This window comes from Scyliorhinus torazame, chromosome 1 (genome assembly GCF_047496885.1).
Source record: "Scyliorhinus torazame isolate Kashiwa2021f chromosome 1, sScyTor2.1, whole genome shotgun sequence".
Lineage (NCBI taxonomy): Eukaryota > Metazoa > Chordata > Chondrichthyes > Carcharhiniformes > Scyliorhinidae > Scyliorhinus > Scyliorhinus torazame.
Window position 1 is genome coordinate 302,486,546 of NC_092707.1, and position 21,020 is coordinate 302,507,565.

General features: G+C 46.4%; 1 protein-coding gene across 2 annotated transcripts; it reads right to left on the reverse strand.

Annotated features, from left to right (window-relative positions):
- Window positions 1-5,215: 5,215 nt before the first annotated feature.
- On the reverse strand, window positions 5,216-18,446 carry rbbp9 (retinoblastoma binding protein 9). 2 transcript variants are annotated; one of them, XM_072507753.1, is made up of 5 exons: window positions 18,273-18,446; window positions 15,150-15,192; window positions 14,943-15,048; window positions 13,932-14,017; window positions 5,216-5,539 (listed from the first exon to the last, which is right to left on the reverse strand). In XM_072507753.1, exons 1-5 carry the CDS (start codon window positions 18,384-18,386, stop codon window positions 5,361-5,363), a joined length of 528 nt encoding a protein of 175 aa, XP_072363854.1. In that variant the 5' UTR covers window positions 18,387-18,446; the 3' UTR covers window positions 5,216-5,360. The 2 variants fall into 2 exon arrangements, with proteins under 2 accessions (XP_072363854.1, XP_072363853.1); XM_072507752.1 differs by having other exon boundaries at window positions 5,216-5,549.
- Window positions 18,447-21,020: the final 2,574 nt, after the last annotated feature.

Below are 21,020 nucleotides of genomic sequence, written 5' to 3' on the forward strand. Positions count from 1 at the left end.
TCTACAATACTCTGCTTATATTAATCTCCCTAATTTCATCACTTTTTATTTTTGCTATTTATTGGCTATTTCTGATCTCAAACTTGCCTTCTACTGCGAAAACATAGACAAAATATTTATTCAATGCCTCCACCAAACAGGCAGCTTGACCCTGATTGGTCAAGGCATTGCTCGGGGGAATGAATCAGCAAATGGCTGTCACTTATTTTGTTTAGCTGAAACAGGCACAATGTGAGTACATGTTCTTTCTCTCTGCAAAGAACAAGCCCTACACATTAATATATGTAGCTTCCAGTACACTCAAACATGCCACACTGAACCTGGCTGACAATCTTAAATTGGTTGTCAGTGTAATTCTTAGCACACTGAGAATTATTTAGCACACTCTTATTAACTCTTTGGCTTCAAATACTATTATAATTCAGAACTTTGCCATAAATAATACAAACAACATAAATTAATTAAACAATATTTAGCATTTCTCACATAGCCTACCTGGAAATTGCATCAAAATCCAAATTGGATCTTCAGGGATTATTTGCTTGAACTATTTCCAACATGCAAAAAACATCTCAGGAAAACTTTAGTTGGTTACAGCCCGTAGAATCCTGCAAGCTTTAGTTGCAACTTTTATCAAATGGGGTTAGCTTAGATGGGCTTTTTGGTCGGCATGGACCAGTTTGGGCCAAAGGGCCCGTCTCCGTGCCATAGGTTCTATGATTCTATGAACTTTATTTGATTTCGTATAAAGACATACTCAGCCTATATTCAGGGATCTCTCCATGATAATTTTGGAGTTTCATTCATGTCAGGAAATTGTTGTTCCTCTGCTTATTTGACAGCACATTGAGCAAAGATCATTCTTAGAAATTAGTTAGCATCTATACAGTAGAATTTTCTAGATGATAGGCTGCCAGTTCCTATTAGCACTCCCCCATATCTACAACTAAAGGAGTTTATCTTGGGTGTAAAATGTATGAATCAAAATTGAAACATTTACATTTCTGTGACCCATTTACTAAGAGCTTTCTTTGCTTTAAGAATCACATGGTTAGCACTGCTGCCTCACAGCACCAGGGACCCAGGTTCAATTCCAGCCTTGTGTAACTATCTGTGTGGGGTTTTCATGTTCTCCCCACGTTTGCATGGATTTCCTCCGGATGCTCCAGTTTCTTCCCACAGTCCAAAGGTGCGTAGGTTAGGTGTGGTTAGAGATCGGGTGGGGGAGTGGGCCTGGGTGGGGTGCTCATTCAGAGATTCAGTGCAGACCCGATGGGCCAAATGGCTTCCTTCTGCACTGTAGAGATTCCAAGGACAATCCTAGGAACAGCCACAACACCCCTAAGCTACTGGGACCAGTCTGCTCAACTTCTTCTTGGGCATCCCTCAACGTCAAGGATGATTTGCTTCCACTCCGGGGAGGTGGGTTCTGTAGTAGTTGAATAGTTCAATCCTGTATCTGCAGACTCTGCCACAGGTTTGGCAGGTGGTGTTTGTTTAGGTGGGTGGGACACTCCAGATTCTGCTGTTTACACTTTGCCTCCATGTGCCTCCTTCAACACTTGAGGTGATTGGTGCCCTTGTAGATGCCTTTTCTCCAGTTTGTGCATTCTAAGGCAAGTGATTCCCACATGTCGATGGGGATTTTGCATTTATTTAGGGAGGCATTCAGTGTCCTTGTAGCGTTTCCTCCACCCGCCTAGTGATTGCTTCACATTGTGGAGTTTGGAGTAGAGCACTCGGGCATGCGGACAATGTGGCTTGCCCATCACAACTAGTCGAATGTGACTAGTGCCTGGGGAGAGGACACTAACGCTGGCACGCCTATCCTGCCAGTGGATTTGAAGGATTTTGCAGAGGCAACATTGGTGATATCTAAGGATTTGAGGCATCTGCTGTACATTGTCCATGTTTTGATGCATACAGGAGGGTGGGGACCACGGCTGCTCTGTAGACCATGAGCTTGGTGCTGGGTTTCAGATCCTGGTTTTCGAACAGTCTTGTTTCTCAGGCATCCAAAGACTGCACTGGTAAACTGGAGTAGGAGCTGAATTTTGTCGTCAATGTCTGCTCGTAAGAGAGGAGGCTCCCGAGGTATGTGAAATTATTTAGGAGCTCAACTATCCCTAATAGGAATGGGAGACAAAGGCCAGGTCTGATGGGTGGGAAATGGTTCTGCCACATTAAATTTAATTGGTTGGAGATCTTTCATATTAACAAAAGGAGGCTTTCATTACATCTTTAAAAATTATCATATTTTCCAAAACGAGTTAGGCAAGATACATAAAGCAAACATTTATGGGGATGCGGAGGCCAATCCAAGTTTTTTAGAGCTTGGCCTGTCCCATATGCCTTAAACAAGAAAGTGGAGTCTGAACTCAAGCAACCAGAAGAATTAGGTATCATCAAACCGATAGTTTTCAGGGTGGCTCCAATCGTGCCATTGGTGAAGCCAGATGGAACCTTCAGAACTCGTCGTTGAGTTGAGTCGCTCTCAAAGGATTACAAAGTCTCCTGAAAGACTGACCCCTATAAGAGGTTATTTTGAGAGTCACTTATTGTACATTTTTGCACATATGTTAATCTTGGACTTAAAGGGGGAGGGATATGGTAACGTGCCCCTTTGCTTCATGTTCTTGTTTATTGTTGACGCTCACTCCAAGTGGTTGGAAATACACAAAATTAAGTCCACGACTTCATCAGCAACAGTAGAGAAATTGCGGCAGACATTCACCATCCACGGGTTGCCTGAGGTGCTGGTCTCAGATAATGGGATTGTTTTTACCAGTGAAGAATTTCAACATTTTATGAGGACCAACGGTATTCAACATATTTGATCTGCTCCCTACAACCCTGCTTCAAATGGACTAGCAGAGAGAGCTGTCCAAATGTTCAAGGCCGCCATGGAACAGCAGTCGCCAGCCCGTTAGTAACTCAGATGGGCCCGGATCCTGCTCACTATCGTACAACACCTCACGCCACCCCAAGTACCACACCCACCAAGCTACTAATAGGCAGAACGCGATTGGACCTTATATTTCCAAATTTGGTGGGGAAAAATTAACAGAAAAGACACAACAATTTAAAGAAATTTGAAAGAACATTTGTGGTGGGTGATTTAGTTTACGTGAAAATGTTGCTGCTGGCCCTAATTGGGTCACTGGAATGGTTGTGTCATAAACGGGTCCAGTGTCATAAAATGTAGAAGTTCACGGGAGGAGGTTAAAACACCTGCACCACTTAAGGAGCAGAGAACCACACACCAAACTAGCAGGAGAACCTTGCCCTAGTAGACTTAGCAACGAGATGCATGCGGATGGAAGGAATGCTGCAGCAACTGAGTATTGGTTCAAGGGAAACCGAGGATGGATACACCTTCACCTATCGAGAATCAGTCTGTTGAGGGTCAACAGCAGTCACATCTACTGCTGAAGCACCCATCGTTGAGTTGCTCTCAAAGGATTACAAAATTTCCTGAAAGACTGACCCTATGAGAGATTATTTTAAGTCACTTATTGTACATTTTTGTGCCTTTGTTCTTTGAGAATGTGAATCTGGGACTTAAAGGGGGAGGGATGTGGTAACACGCCCCTTTAAGGGGCGCATCCCTGGAGATCATGTGACCCAATCAGCCAATGAGGCTGAGCGTATGAACCCTGGGCGCAGAGTGCGGGTTCCCAGGTAGTTATAAGTTTGGCCTCTTGGAACATAGTAGCTTTCATCTCACTCTCTGTATTTCGCTTCTTACTAAATTGTTGATTTGTTAATCCATCTAGTGATCGCCCGTGTGTTCAGGATATTACACAATCTATAACAGAAGCATGAGGCTTACAGCAATAAGTTAACTTCAAGATTCCTCCTACCAAACCCTCAAGGAGGCTTTTCTAGACAGGTACCTAATATAAGTCACCCGAGTAAATGGAATGGGTCCACAAGATAACAAATACTCCTAAAGCCTGAAAAATTTATCGGCTTTTATTTTTTGGCTTTATGGGCTTTATTGGTTTTATGGGCAGCACGATAACATAGTGGTTAGAACAATTGCTTCACAACTCCAGGATCCCAGGTTCGATTCCCGGCTTGGGTCACTGTCTGTGCGGATTCTGCACGTTCTCCCCGTGTGTGCGTGGGTTTCCTCCGGGTGCTCCGGTTTCCTCCCACAGTCCAAAGATGTGCAGGTTAGGTGGATTGGCCATGCTAAATTGCCCTTAGTGTCCAAAATTGCCCTTAGTGTTGGGTGGGGTTACTGGGTTATGGGGAAAGGGTGGAGGTGTGGGCTTGGGTAGGGTGCTCTTTCCAAGAACCAGTGTAGACTCGATGGGCCGAATGGCCTCTTTCTGCACTGTAAATTCTATAAAAACTGAAGCGCTTCAATCTTGGAATTCCGCTTTCAATGCAGCACAACCCTTGATATACCCCAGGGACCATTACCAAATTACAGTGAAACCCCGCGCCTTCACAACAGCAGATGGCTCTTAGAAATGGCCAACTGCAATTTTGTTATGAATGTACCAATGTATCTCCTGAATCATGTGACAAAACTGCAGCAATTTCACAAAATGGCGATAATTCCTTTTTTTTTTTAAATAACCCAAGTAATTGCCCAGCAATTTTCCTGAGGCAGCAAAGTTAAATAGTTTAGAACGTGGAGTATATTGGTTATCCTATTGAGGAGGACACAAGTTAAGGCCTGATCCACTGTTCCAATGAAACTCAATGCAAGCTCAAGGACTTTGTCTTTCAGCTGAAAACTTTACAGCCTTCTGTACTCAGCAATGTGTGCAACAATTTTAAATCATAAATCTCTTGTTCGTTTTTGGTTGCAGCTGCTGGTGATATAGCTATCCCCACTTTTCATCTCCTGTAGACATCTTTTACATGTCCGATTACTGTCCCTTTAACATTTCTCTCTCCTCCGCCTCCCCCTTTCTCCAACTGGTTTAAAAACTGTTAATCTCTAAACACTCTACCGAAGGATCGTCGACCTTAAGCACTGTTTCTCTCCACAGGTGCTGCTGGACCTGCTGAGCATGTTCTGAGTGTTATTTCAGATTTCCAGCATGTGCAGTACTTTCTATTGTACACATTAAGGTTTATTTATTTGCTCTGAAGTGACAAAATGGCAATCGTCACTTTTTACTCATAAGCTGCAGATGTAGTAAATCTGTTCCAGCTCTTCCAGTGATTACCAGCAGAGTAAATTACCACTCTGAAATCCAGTTTATGTACTTTATGTAACAAACCCTCCAGCTTCTTCTTCAACACATACATTTGTGAAAAAAAGTGAAAAGAATCTGATCAAGCCGTGAATAAAAAGGTTGATTATAAAGATGCTTTCCTCATCTTGCAAACAACAGTTATTAGTTCTGGAAATTGTTCATCCTGGAAGTGCCCTCGGTCTGTGAATTTGTAGAGTTCTGCCTGGAGACTATCTGCCACCTTCTGCTGTTCAGACCACAGGAGGAAGGGGTCATCAGTTGAACCAAACTGAACAATTTGTTTACAATTGCATTTGATCTTCTCCCATTGCCATGGACTGCTGAAATATCCTTGAAAAAAAGACAACGTCACATCAAATTAAAGTCTGATTTCTGTACATGTAAATACTTGCATTAATGATTAAATTACAGCTGAAAACATCCATGCATTTTGTTGAAAAACAGGTTTTACGATATAATCTTTCAAATTGTTTGTTGCACTTTATAAAAAAGTGCCTTTTGATTTTCTGATGTGAACTTATCAATTTTACATGCTCAACCTTTGCCGCTGTCCTTTGCCTGAACCTTCTATAAATTTCCCTTATGACTTTTTAGCTGGCTGTATCTGACCATCTGAATGAGGTACACTGATGTAAATAGCATGCACATGGGAATCAGATGCTTTCCTGTAATTTGGCAAAGTGACCAGTTCTCTGATGCTGTTTGCATACTAGACCCAGGAAAACTGACCATCTGAAGTAAATTTTATCACACCTTCCTCCAGTGCCAAAGTACTCTAACAGGGGAGGCATGGCGCAGTGGTATTGTCACTGGACAAGTTATCCAGAGACACCGGACAATGCTCTGGGACCCAGATTCAAATCCCACCATGGCATAAAAATAATTGGAATTGAAAAAGTCAAACTAAACGATTGTCGTAAAAAATTCTCAGGTTCCCTAATGCCCTTTAAGGAAGGAAATCTGTCATCCATCTGCCACCTTACCTGGTCTGGCCTACATGTGACTTCAGGTCACAACAATGTGATTGACACTTAAATACCCACTGAGCAATAGGAATGAGCACATTCTTATTGAAATAGGAATGCCCCTTAGTGCCCAAAGGTTAGGTGGGGTTATGGGCATCAGGTGGAGATGTGGGCTTAGGTAGGGTGCTCTTTCAAAGGCCGGTGCAGACTCGATGGGCCGAATGGCCCCCAACTGCACTGTAAATTCTATGATAAGTAAATTTTAAAGATAGATAATACACTGCACATAGGTGCAACATCCCTGAATTCATCTTATGAAAATAGATTCTCTGAAATCAGTTTTGTAATGCAAGAAGTTCATCCATCCTTCAAAAATGCAGTTTGTTTCTCATTGTAGGCCAGAGGAGGGTTGCCCAATTCAGCATTGAAGTATAGTTTTGTCCACAGGGCTGGAAAAGTTGTCACATTCTGGCACCCTTAAAAGAATTGACCAAAAGACTGTCCAAAATTTCTTCCACACCGCAATTTACATCGCCAACTGCTTAATTCACAAAGAATTTCCTTTGAACTATCACACCCTGACAGTGGTCACATGAAAAACAATCATTCAACCATACAACCCTCAAGCTTTACACACAATTTCACTGTGCAGCAAGACACATTTTTTTACCTTCAACTTTAAACTGATATGTTTAAACATTAGCACCCTGAAGTATGGTTCCTATGAAGTCCCAGGAAGTCCCTGGAGGTGAATAAATGCAAGTTCATTGTAGTCATAGAAATTCAGTCCTGTCAGGACTACCAGAATGGCGGTCCCTGTCTGGGCCGGCTTTTACATAGCCCAGTAACAAGCCAAAGCTGGGCGGGCCTCCGCCCACTAGCGGAAAAGCTCGTATTCCATGACTTTATGGCAATAGAGTTCCCCTCCAGTGGCCAGCTGAGGGGGTCTTTTTCACCGCTTTGCACAAGGCCACAACTCTGCCAGCGGTGGGGCTGGATCAGGGGGGTGTGTACCGAGTCCATTGCCTTTTTTGTGACGAACGACGGAAGGTCACTGCCACCTTGGCAGGGGCCTCGACTCCAGTTCCAGCGTGGTCAGTAAGTGCTCATGCTTCTGTGTCCATGACCGAGTCGTTGTCGTGCTGTCGGTCCAGGTGCTGGCCCACCGTGTTTTGCTTGTTGTATGGCGGTACGGAAGGGGGGGGGGGGGGGTGGTTGAGGAACTGATGGGCCTGATATGGTTTCCACCGAAGCGGGTTCTATGCTCGAGGTGGTCCACTTGTTTCCGTACGATCGTCTCTTGGGTTCTGACCTTGTACGAAACGAGCCCCGTTCTCTCCAACACGACCCCAGATACCCAACAGGCGCTGTCCCCGAAATTACGGACATACCCAGCGTCTCCCATGTCTAAAACTCCTCCTTGGCATCCGGTGGTCATGGTCCTTTTGGAGGTCTTGCTTTGTCTCTACTTTCCTGCCCAGATTTGGAAATGTCAGGCTCAGGCAGGTTCGGAGGCATTGGCCCATTAAAAGCTCCACTGAAGTTACCCCTGTTGTGATGTGAGGCATGGTCCAATAATGTATTAGGAACCTTGCCAGCTTTGCATCAAGGTAACACGTATTCTGCTTCCTCATGCCTTGTTTGAATGTTTAAACGGCTCATTCTCCACACAGAGTTCCTGCTGCTTCGTGATGTAGGGCCGTAGCGCTGCTGGGGGCCTTCCCTGTAATCCGCCATGCAGGATGATGTGGCGTAGTTTTTTTGCCAAGGTGGGATCCCCTGGGTCCATGTACGGATCTGCGCGACTGTGATGCGCAGAGTATCCATGAAGTTCAGCATTGCCATGACCTCGTTACTGTTGGGGGGGCGGGGGTACAGGCAGCGGGAGCCGACTGAGGGCGTCAGCGTTTGCTATCTGTACATCCGGGTAATGCTCAAATGTGTACTCGTACGCCACAAATAACAATGCCCAACACTGGATCTGGATTGAGGGAATGGGAGGAATCCCCTTGAAGAGGCCCAGCAAAGGCTTAAGGTCAGTGATGATAAAGTAGTGGCATCCGTAGACTTACTGATGGAATTTCTTCACCACATACCAAATGGGTGCCAACTGATTGGTGTAATTTCTACACGGTACTTTGAGGTGGTGGTGCATCTGGTGCATGTCTGGAGTGGGCGTCTACGAGGACCAAAAACATGGATTCCAAGAACAGCCCAGCGAAGTTGGCGTGCAAACGCACCCGGGGCGCCCTGGCCATCCTCTGGGTGGAGTTAGGTGGAGTGGTTTCCCCTAGGTGCATATACATTCCTTGTCGTCATCCCACCAATGGGACACACTTCCAATGCCGTACAGGGAGGCATCGCATGTGAGGATGAGCGCTCTTTAAGTGTCGTAATGTGTCAACTGCTGGGAAGATAGTAGCTGACTCTGCCCTTGCAAACGTTACCTCTCATGGCGCTCCCCATGCCCATCTTTGGTTTTCCTTCAGCAGCACATGTAGGGGTTCGTACACAGTCGCCAAATTTGTGGTGCCGGAGCTCCTTTTATGGCCTAGTCCTTTTCTTCTACTGGGTACAAGCCATCCTTCTCCACGCGCTATCCCAAGTATGTAATCACCTTCACCTGAAACTTACCTCTCCTCAGGCGGGCACCCGCTTGGCAGAACCGCCTGAGGACCTCTTCCAAGTTATCCAAGTGTTCCTCTAGGTGGCCCCGAAATGAGCACGTCGTCCAGGCATACCACTACTTTGGGCAGTCCTTGGAGGATGCCTTCCATTACCGTTTGGAACATTGCACATGCAGATGAGACCCCGAAGGAGAGCAGAGTATACTCGTACAAACCCCTGTGGCTATTGCTGGTCATGTACTTCCTTAATGCTGCGTCTAAACTCTAGTTGGAGATATGTGTGGCTCATGTCCAGCTTCGTGAATGAGTGGCCCTCAGCAAGCTTTGCATACAGATCCTCTGCACGTGGCATGGGATACCGGTCCAGGGGGAGGCCCTGTTCACTGCCAATTTATAATTGCCGCAGAGAAGAACCAACTTATGTGGTTTCAACACCGGGACTGATATGTCCACTCTGCAAATCAGATCGGGCAGTTGATTCCCAAACTTCCAAACGCCGTAATTCGGATTCCACCTTCGGGAGCAAGGTGTAGGAGGCTGGTTCTGCTCTGAAGTTGCCCTGGCCCCTTTTATTTTTCCCAGGCCCTTCTGGAAAACCTCCATTTATTTCCCCACGGACCTGGTACAGGCTGCCGGTGTCCATCTGTAATATTTGCTGCCAATCCAGGCAATCGTAGCCCAATCGTTGCCCAACAGGTGGATGCTGGCTCTTGGACCACTACTAGTGGAAGCCCGATTGTCTGCTGCCCGTGGGTGACCGGGGTCACGGTGGTATCTTGAATGTTCAACAGCTCATGGGTATACTTTGCCAGCTGGAGCTTGGGTTCACCTGTGCAATGCCTGTACAAAGCCAGAGGAAGGCTTGTTGACCGATGATGGATACGGCAGCCCGTGCAATTCTGCATTACCAGGGGGTGACAGTTGATTTGAAGTCTAATCCAAATCGATGCCACTTTAGGGGGCGTGATGCAATTCAGCTGCATCTGGTCATCCTCCTTGGGCTGGGCCATGTTAAAGGCCCTGGTTTGGGCTGACCTTGTTGTCTGCCCAGGTCAGCGCGTTGTCAATTCTGGTGGCCTTGGTTGCCCCACGTTCTGTGACTGCAAGCATGGCAATGCTGCTGGTATTCCCCGTCGTCCTCCGGGGAAATGTCACGCTGGTCTGTGGTGGCCCTTGACCATTGAGTCCAGATACAACGTTGTGTACTTGGTTGTTGCTTTGGTGGCTACCCGGCCATGCGAGCACTGCCCTGAGGGGGTGCTGCACTCCTGTACGGGGATTGTCCAACGCTATGGACGCTGTAATCAACCGAATCCTGGAGCTCCAGAACTACCTTTTTAGCATTCTCATGTGACAGGGCTAGCTTGATGGCTCTTTTCAGGTCCAATGTTGGTTCTGCCAACATCTTCCTCCAAGTTGCCACGTTATTAATCCCGCACATCAACGGCCCGTTAACATCAGAGAGGGATGGGCTGAACTCTCAAATATTCTCCCAGCCTTCAGAGCAGTGTCAGAAAATCTGTCACCGACTTCCACAGAGTCCGCACAGCCATGTTAAACCGGTACCGTTTAAATATCACAGACAGTTTTGGGTCATTAAGATTCGCCACTAACTCCACTAGTTCATCAAAGGACTTCAAGTCCGGGGCTGCCAGGTAAGTGGGGCTCTTGATTAGAGGATTACCATTGGTCGGTCCTTTCACTGATGCCATTCGCCTGGGAGAAATACTACATTCGCTCGGCATATTGGACCCAATCCTCCAGATCTGCATCAAAGATTTCCAATTTCCCAAAGAGCAGAATTTTCAAAACTTCACTAATTTTGTTCCTGTACGGCAATTTCGGTGCGGCTGGAACATCCAGGTGGGCAATTGCTGTTTTTACTTTGTCGCCAGTACAAAGACCCAGGACGCCCCTGTAGGTGAATAAACACCTCGTAGTAGAAAATACCCGCTCCGGCCAAGTACACACAATGAGTCCCCGTTCGAGGAGGACTACCAGAATGCCAGTCGGGCCGGCTTTAAATAGTCTGGTAACGAGCCCCAGCTGGGCGGGCCTCTGCCCACTAGCAGGGAAGCTTGTATTGCACAAGTCTCATGGGGAGATTGATTAGGCCCCTGCAGGCCTCGTGCGAGTTATTACTGTTTCAACAAAGTCCAGCCGTATGATCCATGTTTATGTACTCTCCCACTTTGGGATTGGCTCCCTCAAAACTGTGTGTGGTCTCTCATAAATCCAGAACTTTCTGCACCAGGGACAAACAAGCCCAGCACAAGAAGTGGTCCTATTTCTATTCTGCAGATCTTTAGAGGGTTTTTTTTTTTTATTCGTTCATGGGACGTGGACTTCGCAGGCTGTGCCTGCATTTATTGCCCATCCCTAATTGCCCTTAAGGGGGCAGTTAAGTGTCAAACACATTGCTGTGGGTCTGGAGTCAGATAACCAGACCTGGTAAGGATTGCAGATTTCCTTCCCTAAAGGACATTAGTGAACAAGATGGATTTTTACGGCAATCGACAATGTTTTCATGTCATCACTAGACTTTTAATTCCAGATTTTATGGAATTCAAATTTCACCATCTGCAGTGGTGGGATTTGAACCTGGGACCCAGGAGTACTCTGGATCTCTGGATTACTAATCCAGTGACAGTACTACCACGCCACCGCCTCACCGCTGTGTGAACTGCAGTCAACTGGGAAGAATCAAAGTTTTTGCAACGGTAAAACAACTTCAAAAATGTCAACTGAATAACTAAAGCTCCAGCAAAGTACGTCAACTTGAGCTCGAGGTTCCTGGCCCAGGAGTAACCTTTTCCAAGAAAACATTTTCATGGGATTTAAATCACCATCTGGACAATTCTGGGTCAGAAGCAGCATTGGATTCTGTTTTTTTATGTAACAACTATTGCTTTGGCAACTGAAGGAAAAATACGCAATGACAGTTCAAACTAATTTCACAAAGCTTTTGAGAGAAACGTAATTGGTCACTTCCTACTTCCTATTGGGGGAAAGCGATATTAGGCTATTGAGTTGGGTGATCAGCCATGATCATAATGAATGGCGGAGTGGGCTTGAAGGGCCGAATGGCCTCCTCCTGCTCCTCTCTTTTCGGTTTCTACTATTTGTCAATTTGGCATTAATAGTTTTCAAAACAATTGAGAGAATTGATTGATTAGATTTCTGCTGCTCACTTACCTGCTCATTATAAGTATTCATTTAGCAACGGAACGGAACCACCTAGAATTGCTTGAATTTATATATTTAATAATTTGATTGGCCATGAGGACTTAAATCGCCAATAACTAATGTTTGATGAAGGAGAGGCAGTAGTTTAAGATATAGCAGCTATCAAAGGCATAGCACAAGAGACATAGATGAGAGACAAGACTTTGCATTGTATAGATTCGGTATTTATATTTTCTAATTATTTACTTTCCTTCACTTTGTGCACTAGCCGAGACAGTGAGTTTCAGCAGGCCTTTAGACCAGTGTTTTTTAAACTTTTTTGACTGAGACCAATTTTTAACCAGCCACCCTGTGCGGCCCAACCATTGTGACCCACCATTTTCACTTGCCTTTAATGTGACAGGTGAGCCTGCTTGGTCCTCACAATCTCACTTGCTTTGTTATTCAATGTTACATTTCTGAAAAGGACTTCCAGCTAATGATTTTAGGTTCTCCCTGCATCCGTTTCTCCTCAAGCTCGTCATGCTCAGCCCTTGATGTTTTGAGGGTTTTAATCTTTCTTTTGCAAGTACTTTCCTGCATATAACACACATGAGCTTTGTATTCTGATTTGCATTGACATAATCAATAAACATGTATCTCAACAAATCATCTTTATACTGCTTTGTTTCTGATTTCAGCTTCTTCTTTTTTTTATAATGTATTTTATTCCAAACGTATATGAAAAGTTACATCACATAAACAATTATTTCAGCTTCTTAATGGGTTGTTCACCAGAGGCCCTGGAGCTCACACCAGCATTGCTGACAGCTAACAAAATGAAGGAATCTCTCTCGCGCCCAGAGCACATGACTTCAATATCTGGGGTGCGTGACCTGCTCTCTGCCGCCGCTTCTGGAAAGAGTCCATCGATTTTTTTAAAGAATCTGCTCCTAGGTCAGCGTGCTGACGTCAGGAGGAGGCGGTTTCCCTCGCTGGGCTCTGGGCCTGCATACTGGGCTGGGCTCTGGGCAGCACGGTAGCATTGTGGATAGCACAATTGCTTTACAGCTCCAGGGTCCCAGGTTTGATTCCGGCTTGGGTCACTGTCTGTGCGGAGTCTGCACATCCTCCCAGTGTGTGCGTGGGTTTCCTCCGGTGCTCCGGTTTCCTCCCACAGTCCAAAGATGTGCAGGTTAGGTGGGTTGGCCATGATAAATTGCCCTTAGTGCCCAAAATTGCCCTTAGTGTTGGGTGGGGTTACTGGGTTATGGGGATAGGGTGGAGGTGTTGACCTTGGGTAGGTTGCTCTTTCCAAGAGCCGGTGCAGACTCGATGGGCCGAATGGCCTCCTTCTGCACTGTAAATTCTATGATAATCTATGATACTGCTGAGGGGACACACATCACAAGACAGCCAGAATTCAGAAAGCTGGTCGCAGCCAGCATTTTTAAAAGCCGCTTGCGGCCATTGGCGCGATCGAGTATGCCGCGACGATGGCCCCTCGACCCTTCCGACACCCACCCGCAGGTCGCGACCGTGACTTTGAAAATGACTGCTTTAGACCACCAAGTATCACAACCAATTCCAATCCTTTTCTCATCCAATAACCATACTTACACGCTGTCTCCAGGGTTGTCAAATTGTGCCAGCTGAGTTCAGCTAACTCAGCACAGCCCAGACTCAAGAGCCAACCTGGAACCTTTCTGGTCTGTATCTCTCAGCTACTCACAACATTAACCCCCTGTGATATTTGAGACAGTAACATATCATTTATTTCTATCACATTATGTGGAACTATAATCAACCAAAAGATTCAGAACAAAGCCAAACAATTAAACTCTCGTGTGGATGCTCGGTCAATTGAAACTTTCAAGAAATTGATAGATTGATATGAAGAGCAATGAATGGAATGCAGATTGAAAGCAAGATCGAAAGGAAGAACAAAACCTTACCACTTTCTTGTTCATTGGCATCCCCGAGGTCAGAAATATATGCAGATACCAATATAATGGCATATACCCTGTGTGTTTCAGCATATCTAAAAAAATATAGATAACATGGGTAAACATACCCAGTACTTTGTGGGAAATTATATGACTAGTTTCCTACTACATACATGCCCTCAGCACATGAAAGGCCTTTTCTATTTTGGGTAATGTTTAAAAAGGGAGGCATTCTCAGAATGCACAAGCGATCAACATAGTTCTGATTTTTTAATTCAAATATCCAACTACGTCAAGACCACATTGTATTTGTCAGCACTTCTTCCCTAATCTAACAACAACTTATGGTGCCTTTCACATCACAAAATGTCCCAAGATGCTTCAAAGAACAATTATGAAACACCTCACCTCATAAGATGTTAGGTCAGATGAACAAAAGCTTAAAAGGTTAAGAACTATTCACTCCACCCAAGAATTATGTTAAGGGAGAGATAGCACGGTGGCTCATGGTGCCGAGGACCCGGATTCAGGCCCCAGGTCATTGTACATGTGGAATTTGCACATTCTCCCCATGTCCAAGTGGGTCTCACCTACAGAACCTAAAGATGTGCAGGGTAGGTGGATTGGCCACACTAATTTGCCCATTAATTGGAAAAATTTTAAAAATAGAATTATGTTAACACCTTCTTAAATTTGCTCCAGCCATATTCAGTGCAGGAACTTAGGGTTCAGGATGTGAACATCACGATTCTAGTTAATAAAGAAATATATGTATAGAATTCAACGATATTGTTCAATCATCTCATAATTAAAAAGTCTGTCTATAACAAAAGTAATATTTCTTCCACCTAGTTTTAACAACTTCAGGAACAACAGAGTATTGCTGCTGGTTGTTATTCCTTACTTTCCTATGGAAAACCAACACAACATCTGGGTAGGTGAAAATGACTCGCACGAAACACATCACAGTTTTGTAAACGCAAATCCTATTTATCAACCTTTTGCAAAACAAACTCATACCTCATAGCTGCAACAGCCCCAGAACTGTGTCCAATGATGACAGTCTGTTCGTCACACTGCAGTGTTTTCTCCATAAAAGGAAGCCATATTGTTTTTCTAGCTGTCACTGAACAACAGACGTGGATTAAATAAAACAGACTATTCTTTTTCAGGTAAAAAAATTTGTTTTATCCGTAACTGCAATGTCAGCTTTCAAAAATCACTTACATGGGTCAGGCATGTTTTGAAGCAAGCATTGAAAATCTGGGATCTGCAAAATATTTTTTGAAATGAGGAATACAATCTGATTAAACAATAATGGTTGGCATTCTACGATCCCCAGCTGCATGTTTCTCAGTGACGCGGCCGTTCGCTGCCGGTGGGATTTTCTACAACCCGCTGCTTGTCATTGGGATTTCCCATTGAAGCCACTACACGCCGCTGGAAACCTGCGGGCGGAATGCGCTGCTGGCGGGAACAGAGAATCCCAATGGCCGAAGAATTCCAGCCATTGTCTTTTTCATGTGCATTAAGGTATAGCAATCAATTGTACTGAATTGGTACAGAATATATAGGTAAAAAGATTGACTCAGAATTACATAATGAAAGGACATTTAAAAATTGTCAACACTTGTAAACTATTAAAATGCATAGCTGAAATCACCTGAACGGCTGTAGTTAATGTTGAATAATTGAACTTTCTTCTTTGTACTTCAGGAAGGTTTTTCAAATACATTACGTTCATAGGTGATTGTTAGGAGAGGATACTTTCAGTAATTGAGATGGGGCTAGTATCACATCAAATAATCCATTCAACAGTGGATTCCTAATAGTTTGGCCTGATGAGTAATGAATTGGACTTTATAAGGCCTAGAGTTGTAGAATGAAACTATTTGACCCATCTTGTTTGTAAGAGCTCTTTGAATGAGCTACCCAATTAGAATTACTCTCCTCTTTCCCCATAGCCATGCAATTCTTTTCAATGTCAAGTTCCCTTTGTGGTGATGTGCATCAATGTAAATGCATGTAGACTAACTAGACTAGGACTAGAGGGAGCACCAGAAACATCACACACACACACACTCAGCCAATAAATCAGTTAGATAGGAGACAACCAATGGACAATCATGATGCACACGGAGGTGACACGACCACAGGGGGGCATTACACCAACCCATATATATGATCTGCCTCTTTCCAGTGGAGACAGTCAGTGAGTAGAGACACAGGGTTGATTCAATATTACATCCACCACATGGATTGCAGCAGCTGGTTAGTTAGTCAGTCTGGGTAGCTATAGTAGGATTAGCAGTAGTGTCGAACCGGAGTAATAGAAGTTTAAATAGTTTAATAAACGTGTTGAAGTTATCTCCAAGTCTGAACCTTCCTTTGTCAAGTGCACCACAAGGAAGCCGCTTATGTTACACCTACAACATAACAAATCACAATTCTTTAAAGTTATTACTGAACTTGCTTCCACCAACCTTTCCAGGCCATACCAGTTCATAATAACTCAGCGCATTAAAAACAAATCATTTCCCCTCTGATTCTTCCTTTCATCAATCATTTTAAATCCATTTTTGCAATGGAAACAGTTTCTCCCCATTTACTACATCAAATCCTCATTGTGATTCTGTAATAGTATATCCCATTGCAATATGAATCCACCAGGATTCAAGAAACCTGTCATCATGCACGAGACAGATCATGGCACTTCTTCAACATCAGATCAGATTATTTGAATAGAAACAATGTGCAAGGATACAAGGAAAGAGGCAGGAGAAGGGCACTAAGCTATAATGCTGATTTGGAGAGCCGGTGTAGACATTGTAGCCACCTAAATTGGCCAGCTCCCGATTTAAAATGGCGAACGGCAAAGGCTGATGGGAAAGTCAGCCAACACAGACAGAAACCAGCAGGTGCAGGTTTGCTGTCTATTTAACTCTGCAAAAGGCCAGACAACATCGATACCAGCGAGCATCAGCATAACAATGTAGCAGCCATCTACATGCTGATGAGCAATCCCCAGGAACAATAAGAAACATTTGGGACACACAAAGCAAAGCCAGACTCCCCGGCGGCAGCAGGAGCCAACACAAGAGGTTAACGAACACCTCAAGACCGCCCATCGATCAGGGAACCGCTCCAGTATTGGAGAAATCGAACCAGGCAATTGGAACAAAGTCCAATCACCTAGAACCAGGTACAGGGTCCGCCCCGAAAGGCGGGAAGCCCCTGGGGACTATAAGAGTTAAGCCCCAAGTTCAAATCGCTCTCTTCATCTCTTAGTCCTGCCCGGGTCACCCAGCAACACGAACCAACATTGACCATGACCGGTGCAGTGACCGCAAAAGAAGTAAGTCTTAATTCAACGCTCGCTACGAGATAGGCGCTCCTAGCTACCAATCCGTACCAAATTCGAATCCCGCAGACTCAGAACCCGATCAAAAGGCCATTTGTTCCCCTGACCTGGTGGGCCAGTCTGAAGTTAAGTATAGGCCTGTTAGTTGTAGAAGTAGCTTAGACGTAGAATTTGTGCATGAGTAGCGATTACTGTGTATAATAAATGTGCTTTGATTTGAATCTTACTAATCGGTGTATTGAGTTATTGATCATTACTTGGACTTGAACCTCGTGGCGGTATCATAAAGATACCTGGCGACTCGAGAGCAAAGGTCATAAAACAGAGCAATTGAACCAACAAGTTAGCAACAACATGATGGGCCATAACAATTCTGTGAGCCTACGATTCCCTGATTAATGCCTCCTCTGTCACACTCAGGTGTAGGATTCACTTCATTGAGAATGACACAAGATGCATGCTACCAACCACTTAATGTCAGGTAAACGCTGGGAAGACCAGGAATTAAACAATATGTCCAGGCGCTGACCTTAAACACACTTTCATCTTGGGCTTACCACCTGTTACTTAATGCCCTTGCAGCAAGAGGTGGCAACACCAGCATGAAACCAATTTATTAGGAATTTTTAACGAAAAATATTAAAAACAGGATTGATTCCAAAGCAATAGTATCTTTGTGCAAAAGTTGTAACTGTGGCTCAGCCTTGCCAATAGGCCCTTAATTCGGTCCTTCGCTGCTAAAATTGCCCTGTCATTATGGACTACTTCGATGAGTAGCATCTCCCAGTACAGAAGCAAGTTTGACCTCTGTGAGTCCAGGTTAGAGGGTGAGAATTAATAAATCAAAACAGATTACCGGCAGAGGACGCAGAAGCAAGTTTCAGGAGAGGGCCGAGTCCGCTTGCAGGACTCTCCCGCTCACCCGCCCGCAATGTTTGCAGCCAGGAGTCGGCACTCCTCACCTGGAATTAACTATTTCTATTACCGACCTGCTTCAGTCGATCCCTCACCCATCTGTACCAGTTTCCTTCCTCCACGTCCCCCGCCCCATTGCCGGGCACGATCACTGCTCTGCAGAGCTCCCCGCCGTCCCTCAGAGCCATTGTACAGGCGGGACCCACTTCCCAGCCACACACTGCTAATTGGCTGCTGCAAGGCACACAAAACCACTTTCTGGTTTCATTACACAAAACCTTTGTTTCAGTGGGTGTTGCTGAAGGGAAAACCCACACTTTAGAGATTTATATTTATTTTAAAAAGTCATCCATTTTTATATATTTTGAGAAACTCAAGAATATAAAATCAAAGTGTTCACGTTTCCTTTGCTGATATACTGACACTCTTTAAAAGTGCACCTCACTAAAAGAAATCAACATTATAAATGTCATGGGCCGGATTCTCCGTTCCTGAGGCTAAGTGTTGACGCCGGGGCAGGATTAGTGGACTTTTACAACAGCAAAATTGGCGCCGCACCGGGACCAATTCACTGACCGCTGAGGGGCTGGCACCGGCGCCATGTGGATTCCAATGAGAAACGGTGCCGGTTTCGCTGGGTTGACACTCAGGAGGCTGACAAGCTGCAGCCACATATTAGCACTCCACTCCCCATGCACACTCATCCCAGCCAACAAGATGGCAGCGAGGAGAGCGGCATACCGTTTCACAGAAGCTGAACTCAAAACCCTGATGGATGCCGTGGAGGAGAGGCAGGCGACCCTGTACCCTGGGATGGGAAGGAGACTGCCAGCTGCCGCCATTCGCCGTGCCTGGACGCAGGTGTCAGAGGTCGTGAGCACCGTGGGCAACATCACGAAGACAGCCAACAGTGACGAAGAAACTGCACAACCTCCTCAGGGCAGCCAGGGTGAATAGACAGCACTGTGCCCCTAACACAAACCCTCGTCCCACACACCCATAACCCCAACCACCCGGATGGCAACCAAACCCCCACCGTGCACCACATGCCAGCACCCATACCAGCCGCCATGGCCAGTTGCCCTGGCCACTCATTGCAGTGGAACAGATGGCACTGGATGATGTCGGTGGGCCCAAAGAAAGGCCAGTCGCCGTGGCGGAGGTCGGCATCAGGCGAGGAAATGAGACCCCACTGAGTTACGGTTCTCCTCATGACACAAGTGTCGTCACCACCACCACCCATCCACCCACCCACATCCTCACCACCCCCACATCCACACCATCCCCACCCCCACCACCACTCTCACTCCTCCTCCCACACTACCGCCACCCCCATTCCCCCTTCCATCACCCCTCCTAGACACCCCAACCCAGCCTCCCCCTCCCCCAGCCCGCGATGCAGTCATGCGTCGACTTGTGTCTTGCAGGAGCTGCTGGTGATAGTGCGGGCCCTAATGGTGTCCCTTGCCCCCAACTCCAACCACAACCACAAGTGGGGAGCAGCGAAGGCGAGGACATGGACAGGAGCCCTCGACTTGCATCCCGTGACACCCCGGAGATCAAGTCCGGGGAAGACACTGACTTTCCGTCACTGCTATCTCCAACACCCTCCACCATCCCACACCCACCCTGCTCCGGCGCTGAGAGCCAGGGACTACATGGGGGATTGTCAGTGAACATCCAGCACCTGCAGGTGCAGTTGGAGGAGTCCCACCCAGTGCAGGAGGAGGAGGTGGTGCTGACCATGCGTGCCACCCAGGCCAATGCCGCACTGGTGGTGTCTGCGATGGAAGCTTTGGGGGGCGGAGGCTTTTGCCATGGGTCAAGATGTCCAAGGCCTGGAGCAATCTGTGTGGACAGTGGCCGAGGCCCAGGACAAGGCTATCCTGTCAGAGGCAGCCATGTACCAGAGCCACCTGGACATTGCAGTGGCACTCCAGAGCTTGGCCCAGTCACAGCGAGTCATCACTGAGAGTGTAGGCAGCATTGCCTGGGCACTAGCCGATGTGACAGACACAGAGGGAGGTGGCCCAGTTCCAGAGGGAGATGGCACAGTCACTGGTTGATGTGGCACAGACCCAGAAAGTGGTGGTACAGTCACAGCGTTATGTAGCACAGTCTCAGATGGAGGTGGTCCACTCCCTGTGATCCATGGCCGTGAGCATGGAGACTCTGGTCAGATCGGGGGCGATCCTCCAGGTCTGGCAGGTCACGTGGTGGGGGGGCCTCAGGGGTTAGCGCCGCTCACACCCCAGTCACATGCAGTAGCCCGGGGGCCATCGGGCACCCCGAGGGGAAGTGCCAAGACAGCGCAGCACCTCTACTTCCTCCCTCATGTCCCTGGCGCATCACATGGCAGCGGACAGAGCAGGGTGGCACCATGCCACCTGGGACACTCGAGCAGCAGCCGGGCCCTTCTGGGCCGGGTCATCCCAGAGGATAGCTGCCAAAAGGGACTCAGGTCACAGAGCAGGCCGCCTTCACTCCTATTATACTGCCTGGGGATCCACCTAGACATAGCGTTAGAGCCAATAAGGCCAGACGGGTAGACACCAGTTAGGTTGGCATGGGTGCAGCACATAAGATAGCAATATGGGCTAGGGCACAAACCTGTATATATATGTTCACAATTAACACATGTTTCACTATGTTACAACCTGCCTTGGTGCTCTGTCAGATGGGTGTGAGGTATGGGCTGGGCTGACTGCAAAGGGGATGCTGGGGGATTGAGGGGGTGCTTGGGGCACGGGCCCAGTATAGCCAGCACTCACTGCTCCTGTGCCCCACCCCCATCCCACCCCCTCCACCCCACCCCCACATCG

What these genes read in the sequence shown, in the direction of transcription:
- rbbp9 (XM_072507752.1), bottom strand. Translation starts at nt 18,386, where the DNA reads ATGGCTCTGAGGGACGGCGGGGAGCTCTGCAGAGCAGTGATCGTGCCC. An exon ending in TGAGGGATCGACTGAAGCAG is followed by an intron (nt 15,193 to 18,272) that starts GTCGGTAATAGA and finishes AATATTTTGCAG; the next exon opens with ATCCCAGATTTTCAATGCTT. An exon ending in TCAAAACATGCCTGACCCAT is followed by an intron (nt 15,049 to 15,149) that starts GTAAGTGATTTT and finishes TCTGTTGTTCAG; the next exon opens with TGACAGCTAGAAAAACAATA.